We start from the raw sequence: 20,382 nt of genomic DNA, 5'->3' as shown, positions 1-20,382 counted from the left end.
CTGTTATTTCCTTACTTCTGGGAGAATCTATGTCAATAAAGGAGTGGAGGTATAAAGGAAGGAGGTGTACCACTTACTTAACAGATATCCCAGTGGGAAAAAAAGTCATTTTATTCAGATGAGGCACTTTCAATGTATTGTTTGTGATGTGTGTGTGTATGTGTGTGTGTGCACATGTGCATGGGGAATAGTGGAGATGGTGCAGGATAATAAATACTGTGAGGGTGAAGGAACACTCCCCTGAGCTGGCAGGAGTGTTTGGCAGCAATGTACAGAGCCTAGGGAGTAGAGTCCAGGCACAAGGAGGTGGGCTCAAGGCTGGCTTGGAGGCTGAGATGTCCCCCCTCAGCATAAGAAGCCAAAGAAATTGCAGGAGCGGGGGGGTGGGCCCACGAGCATGGGCATCTGGTTCCTGTGGGTAATCTTGATCTGGAAAGGAAGGAGGCGCATTCAGAGATAAGACCTAGTGCCTTGGGGCTGGAGCAGCAGAGATTTGGGAGAAAATCTGCAGGGTTCAGGGTGGGTTGCCAGGGTCCTAGAGAGGCCATGGTAGGAAGGCCAGGGGCTGAGAAATCAGGATTTGGGAGGAAGGGTGCACAGGGGAACTTGAGGCCTCAGCAGGAAGTAAAGAAGCTGTGGAATGGAAATTTAGGATCCACGGAGCCTGGGGGTTCAGTTTTTGGCAGGCATAGGCAATACTCACTGTACAGGGTGTCTGCATCCAGGGTTCTCCATCAATTTGCATGGGGAGGGTTTTTGTGGTGCTGTGTGAGGTCAAGGCAGATTGGTGGCAATTTCTTTATCAATCAAGTACCAAAACTCTGTTCTTAGGTTGGCCTTGAGACCCTTTGTTACTGAGGAAGGTCTGGTACAGTCCCTCCCCACCATTCCCATACCCTTCTGCTTTCCTGGTCCCACTCCTTCCCTCAGAGCCCCCAGCTTGAGTTTTCCTTACTGGAAGGTGATCTCAGAGCACTTGGCTAGCCGATGTCCAGCATTCTTGAGCTTGGTATAGATCTGGCCCATCTCAATTGCACCCTCCAGCCCTACTACTTCCAGCCGCTTATCGCTTAGGTCTGGGGGGGTGGGAAGTAGGGAGACAGGTTTTGTAGAAGCAGGGTTCCTCTGAAGAGAGTCACACCTTCTCCTTAGTCCCCCCCCCCCCCCCCACTCAGCTCCCAAGGCTGCTCCTCTTACCTGGTACACAGGTTTTCAGGATATCAGGGTCGGTGATCACTTTGGCTGTAGCACCTAAGGCCTGGTTGATCCCATGGATATCGCTGTGCGGTCTCTTGGTGTCACCCCAGAGATTGGAGCCCCCATGTGTGCTCGGGATGTTTAGCACTGCGATGCCTTCTAGGGACAGGTTGCTCAGATCCAGTGGTTTCCCACAGATCTGAGGGGAGGAGAGCACAGATCCTTGCCTCATGGCATCATGATGGACGTGACCACTCCCTCCACCAGATAACACACTGGGAAGACTAGGATTTGGAGGTTTGCAAGAGGTGGAGGGAAGTAGGGACTGGTGTATCTTAAGAACTTGGGAAATCGGGATTAGAGAGCAGGGAGGTCAAAGTATAGGTTCTAGAATATGAGAAGTTCCTGAGGGCTCCTGTGGAGGGAGAAAGTAAGATATAAGGGGCTAAAAAGGATGTGGGGTTGGCTCTCAACACACCCACCTCAACTGTCAAAGATTCCTCCAGCTTTTTGCACGTTGAGAAGATGGATTCAGAAGTGGCAAATTCGAAGTACCATAGCTTGTTCTTCATTCTGTGTCGGCCCCACACCAAGCCCAGGAGGGAGGGGACAAATTACATAGTGCTGGCACAGGTGGGTTAAGTGACAGGGAAGGGCATCAACCTCCCAATTGCAGTCCCGTGGGGAACAGGGAAGCTTGGTTGAGGGGCTTCCTAGAGGTGTCACTGCCCGTCTAAGCACTGAGCCAAACTTGGCCACCACGTGGTCCCTGCTACTGCGTATGCCCACACCCGCCCCCTCTCCCTCACCTGCTGTTGAACTTCTCAGGATATTTCTCCCGCATGATGTGAAATCGGTGAGCAATAGAGGCATCCTGGGGAGTCCAGGGCATATGAGATCAGAGGCTGCCTCATTCATCAGCACAGAACCCTCTCTCTCTTTAACTCTCCAGTTTGGGAGTGATACGTCCCACATTCTGTTTTTTTCTTTTTCGTTCCACATTCTTTTCTTGCAACTCATACCACTGTGCCCACTTCTGATTTCCCTGTGTCGCAGCTCCTTTACCCTCTACCTTCCTTTTCTGCCCTCCTCCAGCCTCTGCCTGCTTAACCCCCACTTCCTCCCGTCCCCCCCATGCCCCACTCCACTGACCACACCAATGGAGAAGTAGTTATTGATGATTTGAAAGGGGACTGGGTCACTCTTTTCTTCAGTTTGTTGGGGTATCACCTCCACAGACCATCGATCCATGTGTACCACCTTACTCGTCTCTAAATCCTTGAGGATCTTCCCCAGATTCTGTCCCTCATACCCTAAGGATGGTATGAAGACAGGTTAGCACTGAACCCTGGGTCCCAAATGGACCTCCTCTCAGCTCCCAGATCCACAGATTCCCAGGGATCCTCTGCCCTGGTTCTGCAGATCCTCCAAGCCCTAAGCAGTGAAACGGCAGGGTGTTCAGTCATGGCTCCCATGGACCAATCTTAAGATCAGACTCTTACTGACCCTTTTCTCCACACTGTCACTGTCATGGAAGGTGAAAGTTCCCAATGTGTATGCGCATCTAACAATAATGCCAAAGTTCATTTGGAAGAGTAAAGAAAATAGCCGGGAAAATGAAAAGTGCTGAAAAAGATAAGTGATGAATGGGAATAATCTCTCTCTTTCTCTGATGCCTCCTCTCCCCATTCTACCAGATAGAACACAGTATAGAGCAAGGGTATCAAAACAGGGTAATAACTGGCACAGTGACTGGAATAAAAAGTTCAATAGTAAAGAACAGAGTGCCCAGAGATAGACTCAAGTATATATGGGAATTTAGTATATCATGACATTTTAAATAAATGGGGAAAGATAGATTATTCAGTAAATGGTACTGGATGTAGAAGTCACCCCTTACACTAAAATAAATTCAAGATGGGTCAAAGAATTTAAATGTAAGCAGAATTTGTACTAGCAGAAAACATGAGTGGATGTTTCATAATCTTTGAGCGGAAAAAGCCTTTCTAAAGCATAGTACAAAACTCAGAGCCAAACAAGAAAAAGACTGAGAAATACAATTATATGAAAATTAAAAACTTCTGAAATCAAACAGAAGTAAAGCAAATATATTTGGAATTTTCAAAATTGCCACAAAATAAACTGAAATAGTTCTGACAAATAAATAAAAAGACCTAACCAAGCAAACAAACAACTTCTGTACAGTTAAATAAACACACACCTAAATAAAAGACAAACTGGGAAAAAATATCTGCAGCACACATAACAGACTAACTTCTCCAACATTCAAAAAGTGCTTATAAATCACTATATTTACAAAGTCAGGGGGACTTCCCTGGTGGCGCAGTGGTTAAGAATCTGCCTGCCAATGCAGGGGGCATGGGTTCGAGCCCTGGTTCGGCAAGATCCCACATGCCGCGGAGCAACTAAGCCCGTGCACCACAACTACTGAGCCTGCACTGTAGAGCCTGTGAGCCACAACTACTGAGCCCACGTGCCACAACTACTGAAGCCCATGCACCTAGAGCCTGTTCTCTGCAACAAGAGAAGCCACCGCAATGAGAAGCCCACGCACCGCAATGAAGAGTGGCCCCTGCTTGCCACAACTAGAGAAAGCCCACGTGCAGCAACAAAGACCCAACGCAGCCAAAAATAAATAAATTTAATAAAAAAATAATAATATCATTAAAAAAAAAATTAGGGACTTCCCTGGTGGTCCAATGGTAAAGAACCTGCCTTCCAATGCAGGGGACACGGGTTCAACCTCTGGTCTGGGAACTAAGATCCCACATGCCACGGGGCAACTAAGCCCGCGCACAGCTACTGAGCTCGTGCACCTCAACTACAGAGTCCACGTGGTCTGGAACCCATGCACCACAGCAAGAGAGAGAAAACCCGCAGGCTACAACTAGAGAGAAGTCCGCACGCTGCAACGAGCGCTGAGAGGAAAGATCCCACGCGCCGCAATGAAGACCGGAGGCAGCCAAATAAATAAATAAATGTTTTTTAAAAGTCAGGAGAAAAATGGCAAATAACTCAAGCCAATCACAGAAGAAATACAAATGGCCAATATTCATATCAAAGATGCTCAATATTACTAATAGTTAAAAGAATTGTAAATTAAAATTGTAAATTAGTTGACTTTTTGTGCCTATCAGATTGACAGACTATGAAGAGACTGAGAAAGCCAAACGCTAATGGGATTATTAATAAACTGGCACTCTCATTTGCTGTTAGTTGGAGCATAAATTGGTATTTCATTTTTGGAAGACAGTTTGGCAACTTTTACCAAAACATTATCAAATTTTATCAAAACATATTCTCCGACACAGCAATTCCACTTTTAGGAATTTCTCCTACAGAAACAAAAATCCACAGAGATGGATGTATAAGGATTTTTGCTGAGGTACTCTGTAAAACAGGAAAAAACTGGAAACAATCTAAATGTCCACCAGGAGGGGAAGGTTATATAAATTATGCCAAATCCATGCTATGAAATAATGTGCAGCTATTGAAATCAGAATGAAATCTCTATGTAGTATCATGGAAAGTTCTCCAAGACATATTCAATGAAAAAAGAAGTCCCAGGACAATGTGTGTAGTATGATCCCATTTATGTTTGTTTAAAAGTTATGTGTGTGTGTGAAAACAGGAAAATGAGTGCAAATAGGAAACAGTTATCTCTGGGGAGGAACGTGGAATTTGGTGAGGGGGTAGGGAAGAGGAAACCTGTATGTGAAGACTCACACATTTTACTTTTTAAAACCTTCCACGGTGAAAATGTACTGATGCATTACTTGTGTAATTTTTTAAAAATAAAATAACTAGTAAAATATTTATACTTTGAGCCAGCAATTCCACTCCTAGAAATCTCTTCTAGAGAAATTCTCACATCTGTGTGCAGAGATAGACTGCAGTATGGTGTGTAATAAAAAAACTGAATGCTACCCAAATGTCTATCAATATGGGACTAGTTAGGGAATTCCCTGGAGGTCCAGTGGTTAAGACTCCACGCTTCCACTGCAGGGGGCACGGATTCAATTCCTGGCTGGGGAACTAAAATCCCACATTCCACGTGGTGCAGCAAAAAAAAGAAAAGAAAAGAAAAGAAAAAAGTCTTCACTTCCTCACATTCCATCAATGGTTTAACCCACTATAATTTGCCTTTCTCCATACCACCCTGCTGAAACTCTTTTGGCAAAGATTGCCAGTGATTCCTGCCAAAACCAATAGTATATCTTTAGCTCTCATTTTAACACATGAAACTCCTCACTCAGCCTCTAAAATACCACTAAAGTTACAGAGGACCTGTTCTGTTTTTTCTTAGTCTCTGTGGTAAGCAAAACAACGGCCTTTCAGAGGTGTGCACAACCTAATCTCCAGAATCTGTGCATATGTTGCCTTAAATGGCGAAAGAGACTTGGCAGATGTGATTAAGGATTTTAAGATGAGATTATCCTGGATTATCTGGCTGGGCCCTATGTAATCACAGGGCTCCTAATAAGTGAAAGAAGGCTACAAGAAAGAAGAGTCATGGAAGGAGATTTGACAATGGCAGCAGAGCTTGGAAGGATAACATTGCTGGTTGGAAGCGGGGGATATAAGCCAAGGAATATAGGCAGCCTGCAGTAACTGGAAAAGACAAGGCATGGGATTCTCCCCTAGAGCCTCTAGAAAAAATACAGCCCTGCCAACATCTTGATTTTAGCGCAGTGGAAATGATTTTGGATTTGTGCCCTCAAGAACTGTTAAGATAATACATTCGTGTTGTTTTAAGGCACCATGGTGATTTGTTACAGCAGCAAGAGGACACTAATACAGACTCCTTTAATAATTCATCTTCTTCTGTTCAACCCTTAAATAGGGTGTTTACCAGGATCTGGCTGTCCTTATCCACTTTCTCTTCTTACCTCTTTCCCTGTGTAACTCATCTACTCTGAGGATGTCAATTACCTCCTAGAAGTTGACTCTAAAACACATACCTTCAGCCCTGACTTCTCTCCTAAATTCCTAACATCAATTTCTGACTACCCACCACACATCTCCACCTAGGTGCTCCACTAATACCTTAACTCAATACATCCAAAACCAAATTTATCTTTCTTCCTTAAACTGGTCCTCCTCCCATATTCCCTATTTTTTTAAAAAAATTATTTATTTAATTTATTTTTGGCTGAGTTGGGTCTTCTTTGCTGCATGCCGGCTTTCTCTAGTTGTGGCAAGCGAGAGCTACTCTTCGTTGCAGTGCATCAGCTTCTCATTGTGGTGGCTTCTCTTGTTGTGGAGCATGGGCTCTAGGCCCACAGGCTTCAGTAGTTGTGACACGTGGGCTCAGTAGTTGTGTCTCACGGGCTCTAGAGCGCAGGCTCTGTAGTTGTGGTGAACGGGCTTAGTTGCTCTGCAGCATGTGGGATCTTCCCGGACCAGGGATCGAACCTGTGTCCCCTGCATTGGCAGGCAGATTCTTAACCACTGCGCCCCCAGGGAAGCCCTATGTTCCCTATTTTAATAAATGGTATCCCCATTTGCTCAGTCCACAAACCTAGAAAATGTCTTAGACTTGTCTTTACCTCTTCCTCCACAATCCATTAGTTACCAAGTATTGTGGCTTCTACCCCGTGACTCCACTGGTGCTGCCTTTGCTTTTGTGCTCATCATCTCTTGACTAGACTATTGCAATCGAGGTCCTGCCTTCTTCTTCCAATCCATCCTCCACAGAGCTCCCATAGCAGTATTCCTTCCATCAATCCCCCTTTGAATCTTAGGATTTTTTTCAATATCAACACAAGTTTTCATTAGTGCTGTATTTATATCATTATTTTCATGATTCAGATGGAATTAGCAGAAACTGCTATGAGAGTCTCATTTGCAAAACACAAAGTGAAGACTCAGGGCTTCCCCGGTGGCGCAGTGGTTGGGGGTCCGCCTGATGATGCAGGAGACGTGGGTTCGTGCCCCGGTCCGGGAGGATCCCACATGCCGCAGAGCGGCTGGGCCCGTGAGCCATGGCCGCTGAGCCTGCGCGTCCGGAGCTTGTGCTCCGCAACGGGAGAGGCCACAACAGTGAGAGGCCCGCGTACCGCAAAAAAAAAAAAAAAAAAAAGTGAAGACTCAAAGTTCATGATTTCAAAGTGTCTAATACTGTTAATGAAAACAAAGTCAGATGTTGAGGATTTAAGCATGCCTCCCCCGCAAATGGTCATATGTTTACATACAAGATTTAAATTATATTATGCAGAGATATTTCTCCTTTCTGGAATAATATTTTATATAAAAAGTAATTTTTATTATATACAAACTATAATTTATATATATAAAGTATTATATATGCACACACACACACACCTATTTTTTCTTTTAGTTACATCTTTCATGAGTTCCAGAGCTCCCCATGGTTCAGGGATTGCACATTCAAATGCCTCAGAGGCTAGAAACGTAAAGTGAATGACTGGAAGGGAGGTAAGAAGATTGTGGTGAATTGAAGGATACATGACCCACTTCTTAGAAATAACCAAGGTCAAAAAAATTCAAAACACTGCAAGACAAACAATACAAAACACTACACATCATTTCTGTGGGCTGTCAGTTTTCAAACTCTGGCAGGATGAAGTTAAAAACTCCTCACTACAGCATTCATGACCCTCCATTTTCTGGACCCTGCTCAATTCAGTCCTCCCTCTTCTCATTGCCCACTGTGCACCCTATGTCCCAGTCACAATGAACAACTCGCTTTCCAAAATGCACCACCATGTTGTTTGGTGACTCCTCTGGCCTTACACAACTTCTTCCACCTAGAATACTTTGTACTCTCCTTAGCAGCCTCCTATTCCATAATCTCCTGTAAGATCTCAGAGCTGGACTCTGAATCCAAGAGCCTCAATTCCAAGACAACTTCCTCAATTCCAGGACAATTTCAATCTGCCCCACACTGACCTCTTTATCTACCAATTACATCTCTCAAACTTTCTCTTTGAAGGGAAAAAGAGACTAGAAATAGGAGAGCAGCTAGGAGACTGTTGCAATAGACATGGGAAGAATTATGAATGAATGAATGACCCCTGATTACAGCTGACCCTTGAATAACATGGGGGTTAATCTGTGTATAACTTATAGTTGGCCCTCCGTATCCACTGTTTCTCCACATCTGCGGATTCAACCAACCATGGACTGTGTAGTCCTATAGTATTTACTACTGAAAAATATCCTCAATAAGTGGACCGGCGCAATTCAAGACCATGCTGTTCAAGGGTCAACTGTAATTGGTTGGATAAATGAATGAATCATGGCCAAGCTCCCTGCTAGCTCCATCACTTAGCATCTGGCTTAGCTCTTATACAACCTTCCTTATTCCCACATTGTCCTCTCTACCCCCATATTCTTTGATTCTGAGCCCTAACACTTGGGAGAAACAGAAGGATATTTTTAGGTTTATAGGGAAGAGGACTGTCACCCTTGACCCTTCTAGGTTCAGACTGTCATCCTTGACCCTTCAGGTCTTTGCTTCTTCCAGAGCTCTCTTCCTTTGGGACAATCCACTTTGGGACACACACCCCCCCCGCCATCTGTGCCTCTCTTTTCCACCAAGGCTTTTTCTTCACCAGATGCCTAAATGCCTTCTCTACCTACCCAACTCCCCCATTCCCCAGGAAAACAATTTCTAACCACTTACCTCCTCCCCATCTTAGGCAACGAGCCAGATCATTTCCAGTGCCCAGGGGCAACACAGCAACAGGAGGCACAAAAGGCAAGTTGGCTTTGTCTGTGGAGGCAGGTAAGGAGACGGATGAAGGGAGTTAGCTCTGGAAGGCCACTGCCCCTGGACCCAGCCCGGAGCCACTCCCTGCACTGACCAATGGTCTCTAGAATCCAGCCTACTGTGCCATCTCCTCCACACACCAAAACCCGGTAATCAGGAACATCTCTGAAGAATCGGAGCCTGAGACAAAAGGTGAGAGAGAAGATGACGAAGGATAACTGGACTGAGGCTACCCAACTCTTGGACAGGCAGAGTAAGTACTTCTTGTCTCTCGTTCCTTATAACACCCTTCCCCTTTGTCAAACGACTTGTTTCTATTAAGGGTAGAGAAAAAGTACAATGGGGGAATCTTATAGCCACTCCTTAGTGGTGAGGGAGAGATTGGTATCTCCATTCTTTGAGAGCAGAACAGAGATGAGCTGGAGAATTCAGAGGTAGGGATACCCAGCAAAAGCAGCATTCTGAAGTCTGGTTTCTTGGGCCTCCCCTGGCCCTCCCCTCCCAACAGGCACTCTTTCCTGCTCTCTTCCAACATACACAGATAGGCACACACACACAAACCCTGCGATACAGCCACTAACCTATACTCACCCTGGCTCGGGACCATCCTTTAGGAGGTTGAACACCTGTCGAGGGTTTAGTAGATACTGGAATTTCCAAAGCACCCTGTGTGGGGAAAAAGGAAAGCTCATGGCAGGGCACGGCATGGATATTCTGTACTCCACTCTCTCTCTCTCTCTTTTTTTTTTTTGGCCGTGCCGCGCAGCATGCAGGATCTTAGTTTCCCCACCAGGGATGGAACCCCCGCCCCCTGCAGTGGAAGCATGGAGTCCTAACCATTGGACCGCCAGGGAAGTCCCTGTACTCCACTCTCTTGATGTCCTCAAGGTATGTCCCCTGCATACACACAGATACCCAACCCCTGTCCATCCTCCCTCTCTACTTTACAAGACCTAGTAGAGCTCTTCTCACCTCTCCCCTTGCTTCCCACCACTCTTGGGGTTGACAAAGACCAGAAGTGGGTGGGTGTTAGAAACAGGGTCAATCTGCATTGAGGGAAGAAAACAAGGATAAGGAAAGCAGGATTTTGTCAGAGTTAAGATGGGTCCCGGAGGCAGGAGCAGAGGGCTGGCATTCCCCCCAGGTGGCTTTCCCCTCCCCCAGGGAGCAGGAACCAGTCCCCAGGTTCCCCACTTCATTCCCTCCCATGAGGTCCCCACCATGAAGCCCAAGCCTCTCAGCCCTGTACCCGCAGTGCCTCAGAGGTGCTCAAATTTAAATCATCCACGGTCTTCTGGTTTGTTTTGCTAATTTTACGCTCCTGTCCAGAGGCCTAGGAAGGGAAGGAGGCAGAAGGAAGGAAAACTGGATTGTGTGAATCCATAAACAGATGAGAGTCTGACTTGAATCCAAAAATATAGGCTCTCTGCTTTAAATGGCATTGTGTGCGTGTGTGAATTGGGGAAGCACTCCTGTCCCCTCCCAGCCGCTGTCCAGGGATCTCACAAGGACGCTGGGATAGATGGAAGACGGACGCAGGATGTGATCGCGGAGCAGCCCACAGTCACACTCATGGCCCATGGCTGGCAGGCAGTCGTCATGGATCTGAAAGACAAGGCAGGCACGGAGAGATTGTGGAGGGAACCCCGTCACCTCTCAGCTTGGGGTCTGCCACCGAAAGAGAGCCCTTGGGAGTAGGGCAACCAAGGCTGTAAGGGAGATGTGCGCGAGGGCGCCGCCGGAGAGGGCAGCTTAGGGAGGGGCCCAAAGCAAGGCTGGAGGGATAGCTCCCGGACTGACCTCTAGGTGGCACCACACACAATGCAGCCCAACCAGACTGTGGTATATCCGGATCTTTTTCTGACAGCGGTCGCAGCGTCCAGATTCACAGCCTCCTCGCACCCACACATGTGATTGGACCTTGGGGAGAAAGGCAAACTCTTGTCTGAGAGGGTCTGAGCAGGGAGTCGGGGAAGGCCTGAGGGCAGCAATGGGCCAAGAGCCAGGACCAGGGCCAGGACGGGGGTGGTGATCCGGTGGGCGTGGGGTCACTCACACCAATGTCCTTCCGAGACTTGGCATAGGTGCTGACTTCGCAGGGCTGGGCCTTCATGGCACACTGGTCGTGAACGACGTATTTACAGACTGGGCAAGAGTGAAGAAGGTCAGAGGCTTAGCTGCAGCCCCTCCCCCTATTTCTTCCTTACCTGGAGGTGAGACAGCATCACTCACTGAAACATGGCATATAACCCCTTGCTGTGAGGGTGTAGTACAGAACTCACGTTTGGGCTGGGGGCTCACCTCCAAGACCTGTGCCTTTTGCTCACTCTTCCCCCTAAAAGAGCAATTGCTACTGCATGCCCAACCCCACTCCATTCATGTGTCAGGAACTGAGCTGGATGATGTAAAGGAGGCCCAGATACAACAGCAACAATAACAACAACAATAATAATAGCTAATTTTTATTGCAGACTTAATAGTATGTACATGCAGTACATGGAGCACTTTTCTTGCATCAACTTATTTAAAGCTCACAATTACCTCATTCTCAGTTGAAGAAACTAAGACTTAAAGAAGTTATGTGGCTTTCCCAAGGTCACATAACCAGTCACTGGCAGAGCCCAGGATTCAAAGCCAGGTCTCTCTAAGTTCAGTGCTGTGTTCCCACAGATAGCTGGGCTGCCCCCCTGTTCCCACACTCCCAGGTTACACTCACGGTTACAGCTCAGCCCCTGTTTGCCAAGACCAATGCTCGACTCGCACAGGTTGCAGTAGACTGGTCGGGGGAACCTCTTGGGTCTCCACATGTGCTGCCCATTGTCCTTCAGGGTCTGGGAGGGCACAGCAGATAATGGGGAATGTTTAAGCCCTTAGAGTGCCAACCTCTGGCAAGTACAACCCAAGGCAACTGTTTTGCCCATCCTCACAAGTCTCTCTCACTCACCATCTCCAGACCCAGTAGCACTAGCAGTGGCACGGTGGTGGCCCCAGCCCGGAGCCACTCAGCTAGGGAGACAGAGCCACTGCCATCATAGTCAATCTCTTTCATCATCTCCTGGAGAATCTGAGCAGAGAATGTGGGGAGGTGGACTTCTGGTGTGAGTAACCCCTCAGATCTGACACTTCTCCACTGTCCCCTAGGACAGCCAGCCTAGCCATCCTAGCCAAGGGCACCAGGCTGCCTGTCAGAGATGGGGGGAGGTAGATAAAGGTCTCACTAGGGAGCAGGTACAACAAGGGACATGCAGGAAGAATTGCCTTACCGGCCTCAGCTCAGACACCTCCCAATCCAGGTATTCAGCCACTCGCATCATCTGTATGATGATTTTGTCCACTTCCTGAGGGCCAAGAGGGTAAGAGCCACAGCCATATCCTGCCTCACTACCACCATCCAAACCCTCCTCTAGAAATCAGGGTTCCTGAGTTCCACCCACAGACCCCCTCTCATTCTCAGGTGTCTCTGCCAAGTAAATGAATGTCTATGTGTCTGTGTTTGCAAGGGAGCCTCCAAGTCGTGCCTCCAGCATCCTCTTTTAGGGGTCAAGAGCTTGGGACCTACTCCCAGATTTAGTCCTAGAGGACTCAGCTTCTCCCTCTAGCTTCCTCTGCTTCTTAAGATCCTGGAAGAGTTGTGACGGGGGGCACAGACAAATGGACACATATTCCCTTGCACAGCATACAGGTCCCCCAACTCACTGAGCTGTCCAGGATCCCATTTCTGTCCGTGTCGTACAGCTTGAAGGTGACTGTGGGGTGTTTTAGGGGGCCAGGGTCAGTTTGTGAGGGATACCCAAAAAATTCATAACAGAATACAGGGGAAACAAAGAGATAAGGAGAGACTTTTTGGATGAAGAGCCCAGGACTTGGGGCTGGGACTGAGATGGGACACAAAAAGGGAGGGGAAACAGGTCTGGATTCCACCCTTGGTGAATCTGATAGGCGAGACAGTACACACCTCCCACATCCCATCCCGGGTCCTCCACATGAAAATATACAAGACGTGGGAACTAGGGTGACTATGGTGGATGGCGTTAGGTATAAGGAGTCTGGGGAAACAGAGGAAATGGGTCCATTCTCTGGCCCCACCTTTGTCTGGCCTGTCAGCCTTTAGGAATCCTGAAAAAATGAGGGAAGGAAGGCTGGGGAATACCCTCTCTCCCTTCACCTTTCCTTCCCTCTCCCAGTCCAGAATGGTAACTCACACTCTAGCTTGTCTTCTGGCCGGCCACCCTCCAGAAGGGAAAAGTAGCAGGAGACATCACTGAGACACACCACATCTGGTTACAGAAAGTACAGCAGATCTGAGGTTGGGGCTCCCTCCAGTCTGGCTCTTCTCTTTTCCTTTGTTCCAACTCTTCCCTTTAACTTTCCTCCCTCTGGCTCCTAGGCAAGCCTGGCTACCCTCTACCTCTCCCTCCCACCACCCTGCCCCCAACATGTGACTCAATTCCACTCTCACCCCAAAACCCACACTTAATTTCACTTTTCCTCAGGAGGCCCAGCGCAGTCCCACCTACGTGACCATACCTTCTTTTACAGTCTTTTCTAAGCAGTAACTAGTCTGGAAGGATTGAAACAGTGCCAGGCTTAGGGGACTGGGAACATTATCCACTTCCAGATAGATTTTCAGGAATTGCTGGAATCCTTCGTACCCAATGGCCTATGATGAGAGCAAGCATTACCCTGGGGAGATCTGCAGGATGGGAGTTGGGGACTGAATTGGGAGTGGTGGGGACAGTGACAATAAGTGCAGAGTTGAGAAGCACCCAAGGCAGGAGTATGGTTTATTGGGCTAAGTCCTGAGTTACTAGAATCTCTTGTTTTGTCCTAAAGCAATAGTTGCAGTAACAATGGATGCTGGGGAGAGAGGACAGCAAGGGTTGGGCCCAGAATAACCCCTGGAAGTTGGGCATCCCGATGGAGTAGCAAAAACAAAGGTGGGAGGAGTTGGTGAAGGAGAGGATTTCCCAGCTGCCACTCACATCTCCTTGGAGATATTCAGCCATTTCACCATCCTCAAAGAGCTTTAGGACATCACTGACCTTTCTGGTGGAGTCTAGGATGTGAAGAGAGTGAAGAGAGCATGAGTTTGGTTCAGCTCTCCCTGCCCTCTGCCACAGTCCCACCCAGACATCCAACGGGAAAGAAGATTCCAGTGAGATGAAAAAGAAATTCCAAGAAGAAACACAGAAGTACAGAGAGAAAAACATTTCATGTCCTCCAAGGTGGTTGCCCTCTTTATCTCTCTTCTCTGAGATGTGGTGCAGGCAGTCAAGATTCAGAGAAGGTGGGTAGAGAGCTAAGACCACGGGCATCTTCCTATTTCCCTCGTCTCTTGCTCCCAGCCAGGCATATCTCAGGAGCATCCCGTCTCAAGGCCACTGGGGAAAAGAGGGGGAACTTGGGGGAATGAAGAGGAGGAGGTATTGTCTAAGGGTAAGGTCCCCAGGACTGAATGACTGAGAGGAAGACTCACATTCCATGTATTTTTGCAGCTGGGCAAAATCACTGGGGCTTATTAGGCCCCTCTCCTTGGCCATCTTTCTTTTTTTTCTTAAGGATGGACACGAAGACAGCTTGGTAGTAGTACTTCTGGCTCCTGGAACTCTGCTTCCAAGGGTAGCTCTGGAGGAAGATGACAAGAGCATGTGGCAGGACTGGTCAGCTGTCTGGGTCTCTTTGCTTCTGTATACTCTGTTCATTTTCCACTCCTACTACTATTTCTGTTCTTTTCTTGTCTCTGAGTCCCTCCCTAAGTCTCTTCCTTTCCCTGTGTTCCTCTCCTCTGTGTCTCTATCTCTCCCTGACAGTGTCTGTCCGCTGTCTCTGTTTCTCTGACTCATCCCTGACTTTCTCTCCAACGTTTCTGTATCCTTCTCCAGCTCTCTGATTTCTTCCCCAGCCTGTCTTGATTCATCTCTGACCATCCCTCACCTCCCTGCCCCCCACCCCTCTTTCCCAGGCTATACACGTCTCTGGGAGTGTGTCCCTCGCCTGCTCCTACCTTTTCTCCCTCCACCCCCAATCTCTGTAGTCTCTGCCGGGCCTAAGCTCTGTCCCATCTCCCTTCGCATCCCACAGACCCGGCCCTCCGGCGGTTCTCACTGAGATGGCGGCACGCCTCCCGGGCCACTACCCCATCTTGCTCCGCCTCCAGCCCCGGTCCCCAGGCCCGCTCAGCTACCACTCCCAGAGCCACCCACGCCCCGCAACGACCTCTAGCGCTCCTGACGCGCGCGACACAGAACCAGCTCTAGCCGGGTCCCCAGCCCCGGCCCCGCCTCGTCTGCGCCCCGCAGCGCTCCACTGGGGAAGGGCGGGGCCCAGGCACGAGGGACTGGGAAGAAGGTAGGGGAAGAAGGCTCTGAGCATCTGCCGGGCTTCTCAGCTCCAGGAGGGTTGTGCTGAGTGCGGGAGCCTTCCTTCCACCCTGCTAGGTTAGCAGTGTTTAGGGAGCCCCAACTTTCAGCTATGGGACCCAGGGACCAAGGAGGAGCCATCACGTGGCGCATGCTGACCACTGACCCAGGGGCCAAGCTGCAGGGGGCAACTTGCCTTGCGGATTCAGTAACAGCAATAACAATATCTTACATTAGCATAGTACAACGCCACTTTGGAGTCAAACAAAACGGGTTAGTCATATCTGGGCTCCATTCTTAGCTGTGTTACCATTGTGTGACTTGGGCAAAGTACAGCTATAAAATGGCAGAATGATACCTATCTTTCATAGTTGTGAGGATTAAGTCAAATAATGTATGGAAAGTACCTAGTATAACACCTGGCATATAGAGGGCCTACAAGGAATGGTAGTTATTGTATTAACAAGTAAAATCACATTCTATGAGATAGGGAATTATTGGTATAGCCATTCTACAGATGAAGAAACGGGAGCTCAGAGAGGTTGGGACTTCCCAAGGCAGGTGACAAGTGGAGGAGCCAAGGCTCCAACCCAAGAACTTCGTGGTGCAACCCCCTCCCCCACCGCCTCTCTGTCCTCCTCTTGTTCCACTCTCCCCTTCACACACTGCCTTCTAGTCTCACTGCCCTCCTTTCTGTTCCTCAAGCATACCAAGTTTTTCCCTGCTCAGGGCCATGAGACTTACTGCTCTGTCGGCCTGGACCACCCTTCCCCACTCTTGGCAGAGCTGACTTCTTGCCTAAGCTGAAATGTCAGCTCCTCCAAGAGACCTTCCCTGATCATTCTGTCCTAAGGTAGCCCCCCTCCTTTGCGTAGCACCCTCCTTTGTTTCCTTCATAGAATTTATCACAACTGGAGATTATCTTGCCCATTTATTTGCTTCTTTGTTTACTGTTTGTCTTTTCCTACCAAAATGTAAGTTCCACAGGGCAGGAACTTATCAGTCTTATTCACCACTGTATCCCCAATACCTAATGCCCATCATGTTATAAGTGCTCCATATTGGTTGTACAAATAGTTGTATAAAGCTAGGGAGTCATATATGGGGACTCTTAATCCAAACGCGGTTAAATGGGATGCCAGAGTATCCATCTGGACAGTGAGGGGAACATGAGACAATGTGGGGCACATATAGTAGGTGCTAAATTAATATTTGTTAAATGAATGAATGATGCTAAAAAGCACTTATTGTGGTACTCCATCCAAGGCCCTGACCTTCTGTCTCCCCTCCGCCCACTTATTTAGGGCGGTTGGGGCAGGCTTAAAGAGGCAGTTAGGGTCTACTAGAATTTTTTTTCTGATGGTGCAAGAAACTTCTCTGTAACCTCTGCCCTTGGGACATCTCTGCCACTCACCTCCATGTATAGCATTCCTGTTCTGGAGGCTCTCTGGGAACACTTAGAAGGGGGTTCTGAGACACTAATATTGTGGAGAAAGGACTCCATCCATCTGGTCCTTTCAATGACTATAATCTAACTTCTCCTGCCAACAGATCTAATGAATACATAATAGTCTTATGGCTAATGGGGTCTGTAAGGCTTAATTAGCCTCTCTGATTACCCCTGGGGATTCTTAGATGGCTCCAAGTTTCTAGGAAATGGAATCTGAGAGAGAAAGTGACAGGGAGAGAGCAAACAAGAGACAAACAGGAGAGAAGACAGAATACTTCTCTCTTGCCTGTCTTTTCACAAGCCCCCCGGTCTTACATGTAGTATATAGTAGAAGTTAAAAGAATGGACTTTTGAATTAGATAGGCTTGGATTAGAATTCTAGCTCTTGGGACTTCCCTGGCGTTCCAGTGGTTAAGACTCCGCGCTTCCAATGCAAGGGGTGTGGGTTCGATCACTGGTCAGGGAACTAAGATTCCACATGCCACGCAGCATGGCCAAAAAGAAGAAAAAAGAATTCTAGCTCTTGGGTGAGTTATTTCATCTCCCTGAACCTGTTTTCTTATCAGTAAAATGGTTACCTGGATAAATCAGTCACCATGGGGGGGTTAAATAAGGTAATACATGCAATATACTTAGCAAACTGCATGGCACAGAGAAAGAACTCAGGAAACATTAGCTATTATTATTATTATTATTATTATTATTATTATTATTATACAAGGGTGGTACCTAGAGAAACATATCTGGAGATTAGGAAAAATGATGCCTTGGACCCAGGATGGCATAAATTCTAGGGACTCCCAGCAGCAGTGAACCCCAAGTTGTATACCTTCCCACTTGTGTCATGTCTCAGGCACAGGCATGTAATATCAGGATCCTGCAGTTTGCCTCTGGGAGGGTGAGGAGGTGGCTATAGAAACTAGACTATCAGGATCCAAGGACACCCCTGGGCTGGGACCTTGGACATAAAGGCTCCTGGGATTTTTTCAGTTGTGCAGGGCCTTAAAGATCTGGAACAAGTCCAATTTTGTCCTGCTCCATCCCAGCCCTGAGGCTGTAACCTAGGCTAGTCCAGACCAAGGCTAGGGCTGGGAGGGTGGGGTCTGCTGCCCAACCGCCAGCTATTTGTGACTCACCCTTCCCCTCCCTCCTCTGGTTTCCCTGCCTGCCCCTACCAACTTGGGGTGAGAAAGTAAGAAGTTGACTTGGAGGCAGAGAATCCTAGAACGTCCTCAGAGCTGGGAGGCACAAACTGTCTTATTTTACAGAGGAAGAAACTGAGGCCCAGAGAGAGAGCCACTCTCTCAGGGTCACACCCAGACTCTAGACATAGTGTCCTTAGTCCATTCCATTAAATCTTAGTGTCTCTGGTCTTCTAGATCTTATTTTAAACATTAAATACTAAAATTGCTGGTAACTGAGAGATAACTATGATTTCCAAAGCCAGTGCTAACATTTAAAGTTTCCTTTTTCACAACAACACTCATTGCTCACATTCCAAGTCATGTAGGTTTACCATTACCCAAGAATCAGCTATGCCCCCAGAACACTCAGGCTGACCCAGCAAGGATCCCCAAGGGGCAGACACTCCCTTTTGAGGGCCCAGACCTGATTACCTGGACTTCTGAATCCCTTAACCACACCAGGGCTTACATCCTCCTCCTGTTTCTGAAGACTGAGGGAGGGTCTCTTCCTTCCTGCCCATCCCAGTCAGTGGCCCCTGAGAGGGAATCATTTGGCTTGAAGCCTTAATATTTGTTAAGCCTCCACAAACATCGCAGATGGTAGTGTTGCCTGATTAAGGGGGTGGTGTTTGTGTGTGTGTGGGTGGGTGTCATTGTGCAGTACAGGAGGAAGTTACGATGTTGGCACGCTTGGGGGATGTGGGCTCATATGGTTAAGAGATTGAGGAGATGCCCAGCAATATTTGCATTTCTTCCTCAGTAAAGCTCATTTCCCCCACTGAAAGGTGAAAAGTAGGATTCAGACCCAGGTAGTTTCAGAAACTTCCCGGTGACAGGTGTGGAAAGGAGAGGGGTGCGAAGTTGGGGACCAGGAGGCCAAACGAGAACCCTTCTCCACCCGTGCAGCGCTGTGCAGGTTCCAAAATGGACTTTCCTCCGACTCGGGTCCCCAGGAGCCAGCTTCAGCATCTGTCCGAATCATCGGGACAGATGGAGGGCAAGGTCTGCGGGAAACACTGCTTACGGGGTTCTGGGCCAGCCCTCCCGCTGTCCCCCGCTCCTGGCGCAAACCCTTCTAGCTACCCGCTCCAGCTGTCACGCTTCCTCCTTCTCGGCCCAGCAGCCCTACCCTAGCCCGTGGAGCGTCCCCTCCCGCGGCCCCCGCCCCGGCCTGCTCCGGTGCGGGAGGGCGGGAGGCGGCAGGGGGCTCGCGGGGGTCTCTACCTTGCGTGCGGAGGGCGCGCGGTCGGAGCTGGAGCGCCGGCGCGGGAGCTGGAGCCCGAGCTGGGCTGGAGGGGACGGGCCAGGCAGACGCGGCCGCCGCGGGGCCGCCCCGCTCCTGACGACACAGCTGCCCGCCCCCTACCCCAGAAGACCCGCCCGCCGGCGCCCGCGCCCGGCGCCGGGCGCCCCTAACTCTGGAAACTTCTAGTTCACCAGACCCGATTCTTCCCTCCCCCGATTATCTCCAGGGCTCTGTCTGTGCCACTTTCTCCACATTCCTGCGCAGCTCATCTTCCCGCCCCGGTAACAGCTCTGTATCTGTCTTTCCAATCACTCACAGCCCCTCCCCGCATCCCAACCCTGGGAGGCCAAGGTAGGGGGCGGGGCCGCTGATGAGACAGCTTGGCTGTTGCCCACCCAGCCAACTTCTCACCCTCTCCTAACTGCTGCCACCAGGGGACTTCCCAGCTCCTTTCCATCCATCCACCATGGATTGAATTCACACTCAGGAGGCTCCGCAGGAGCAAGGCCAGAGTTCCAGACTGCACATCCTAAGACCAGACACCTCCCTGCCACCATGGGCTCCACACTGCTTGACACTACTTGAGAGAATCTGCCCATGTTTGCCTCCAGGTTCCTCACCTCCGTTAAACCCAAACCCAGGTGCCTCCGATTTGTTTTCCCCAGGCTAAGGACACCTCCTTCTCTCAAGACTCAGATTCTTCCCTTAAGTCTGGGGTTGTGATTCAGGTGCAAAGAGCATTCTGGTCTGGGGGCTTCCCTGGTGGCGCAGTGGTTGCGGGTCCGCCTGCCGATGCAGGGGACGCGGGTTCGTGACCCAGTACGGGAGGATCCCGCATGCCGCGGAGCGGCTGGGCCCGTGAGCCATGGCCGCTGAGCCTGCGCGTCCGGAACCTGTGCTCCGCAACGGGAGAGGCCACAGCAGTGAGAGGCCCACGTACCGCAAAAAAAAAAAAGAGCATTCTGGTCTGAATCCACCCTTTCTCCATGCCCTAACCCTCCCACTTTACCTGCTGGCCTTGGCAGGTGCTGTGGAAGGCCCTGGCCAACAGTCGGGGTGAAAGGAGATCCTTTCAGCTTCTCCTGTCTGAAATCTGTTTGTAGTTAAGGCTCTTGGGGCAGCATGGATGGTGGTGAGGCTGGTAGAGTAAGGGAGAGAGACTGAGGCCTAGGGACTTACTGGTAGGAACT

At 49.0% G+C, this 20,382-nt stretch overlaps 1 protein-coding gene across 6 annotated transcripts in view; it reads right to left on the bottom strand.

Annotated features, from left to right (window-relative positions):
• DGKA (diacylglycerol kinase alpha) overlaps positions 1–20,382 on the bottom strand; it is a 26,944-nt gene extending 6,562 nt beyond the window's left edge. Inside the window, exons 1-24 of one of the 6 annotated variants that reach the window (XM_029204521.1) lie at positions 19,171–19,261; positions 14,430–14,578; positions 13,936–14,009; positions 13,481–13,613; positions 13,156–13,230; positions 12,650–12,699; positions 12,217–12,291; positions 11,898–12,017; positions 11,670–11,784; positions 11,010–11,098; positions 10,754–10,873; positions 10,460–10,558; positions 10,203–10,286; positions 9,926–9,999; positions 9,545–9,619; positions 9,048–9,133; positions 8,867–8,956; positions 2,350–2,510; positions 2,007–2,071; positions 1,680–1,770; positions 1,198–1,396; positions 956–1,076; positions 704–764; positions 78–429 (exon numbers count right to left, since the gene is read on the bottom strand). In XM_029204521.1, coding sequence (XP_029060354.1) covers positions 346–429; positions 704–764; positions 956–1,076; positions 1,198–1,396; positions 1,680–1,770; positions 2,007–2,071; positions 2,350–2,510; positions 8,867–8,956; positions 9,048–9,133; positions 9,545–9,619; positions 9,926–9,999; positions 10,203–10,286; positions 10,460–10,558; positions 10,754–10,873; positions 11,010–11,098; positions 11,670–11,784; positions 11,898–12,017; positions 12,217–12,291; positions 12,650–12,699; positions 13,156–13,230; positions 13,481–13,613; positions 13,936–14,009; positions 14,430–14,493 — 2,205 coding nt within the window. In that variant the 5' untranslated portion in view covers positions 14,494–14,578; positions 19,171–19,261 and the 3' untranslated portion in view covers positions 78–345. Of the gene's footprint in view, positions 1–77; positions 765–955; positions 1,077–1,197; positions 1,397–1,679; positions 1,771–2,006; positions 2,072–2,349; positions 2,511–8,866; positions 8,957–9,047; positions 9,134–9,544; positions 9,620–9,925; positions 10,000–10,202; positions 10,287–10,459; positions 10,559–10,753; positions 10,874–11,009; positions 11,099–11,669; positions 11,785–11,897; positions 12,018–12,216; positions 12,292–12,649; positions 12,700–13,155; positions 13,231–13,480; positions 13,614–13,935; positions 14,010–14,429; positions 14,579–14,957; positions 15,037–19,170; positions 19,262–20,201 lie in introns of those variants that run through there. The other 5 variants (XM_029204523.1, XM_029204524.1, XM_029204519.1 and 2 more) reach the window with 5 other exon arrangements.

This window comes from Monodon monoceros, unplaced genomic scaffold, assembly GCF_005190385.1.
Source record: "Monodon monoceros isolate NGI ecotype Baffin Bay Population unplaced genomic scaffold, NGI_Narwhal_1 Super_Scaffold_6, whole genome shotgun sequence".
Taxonomy (NCBI): Eukaryota; Metazoa; Chordata; class Mammalia; order Artiodactyla; family Monodontidae; genus Monodon; species Monodon monoceros.
The sequence above is the reverse complement of the archived record's forward strand: the minus strand, read 5'-3'. Positions and strand labels throughout refer to the sequence as shown.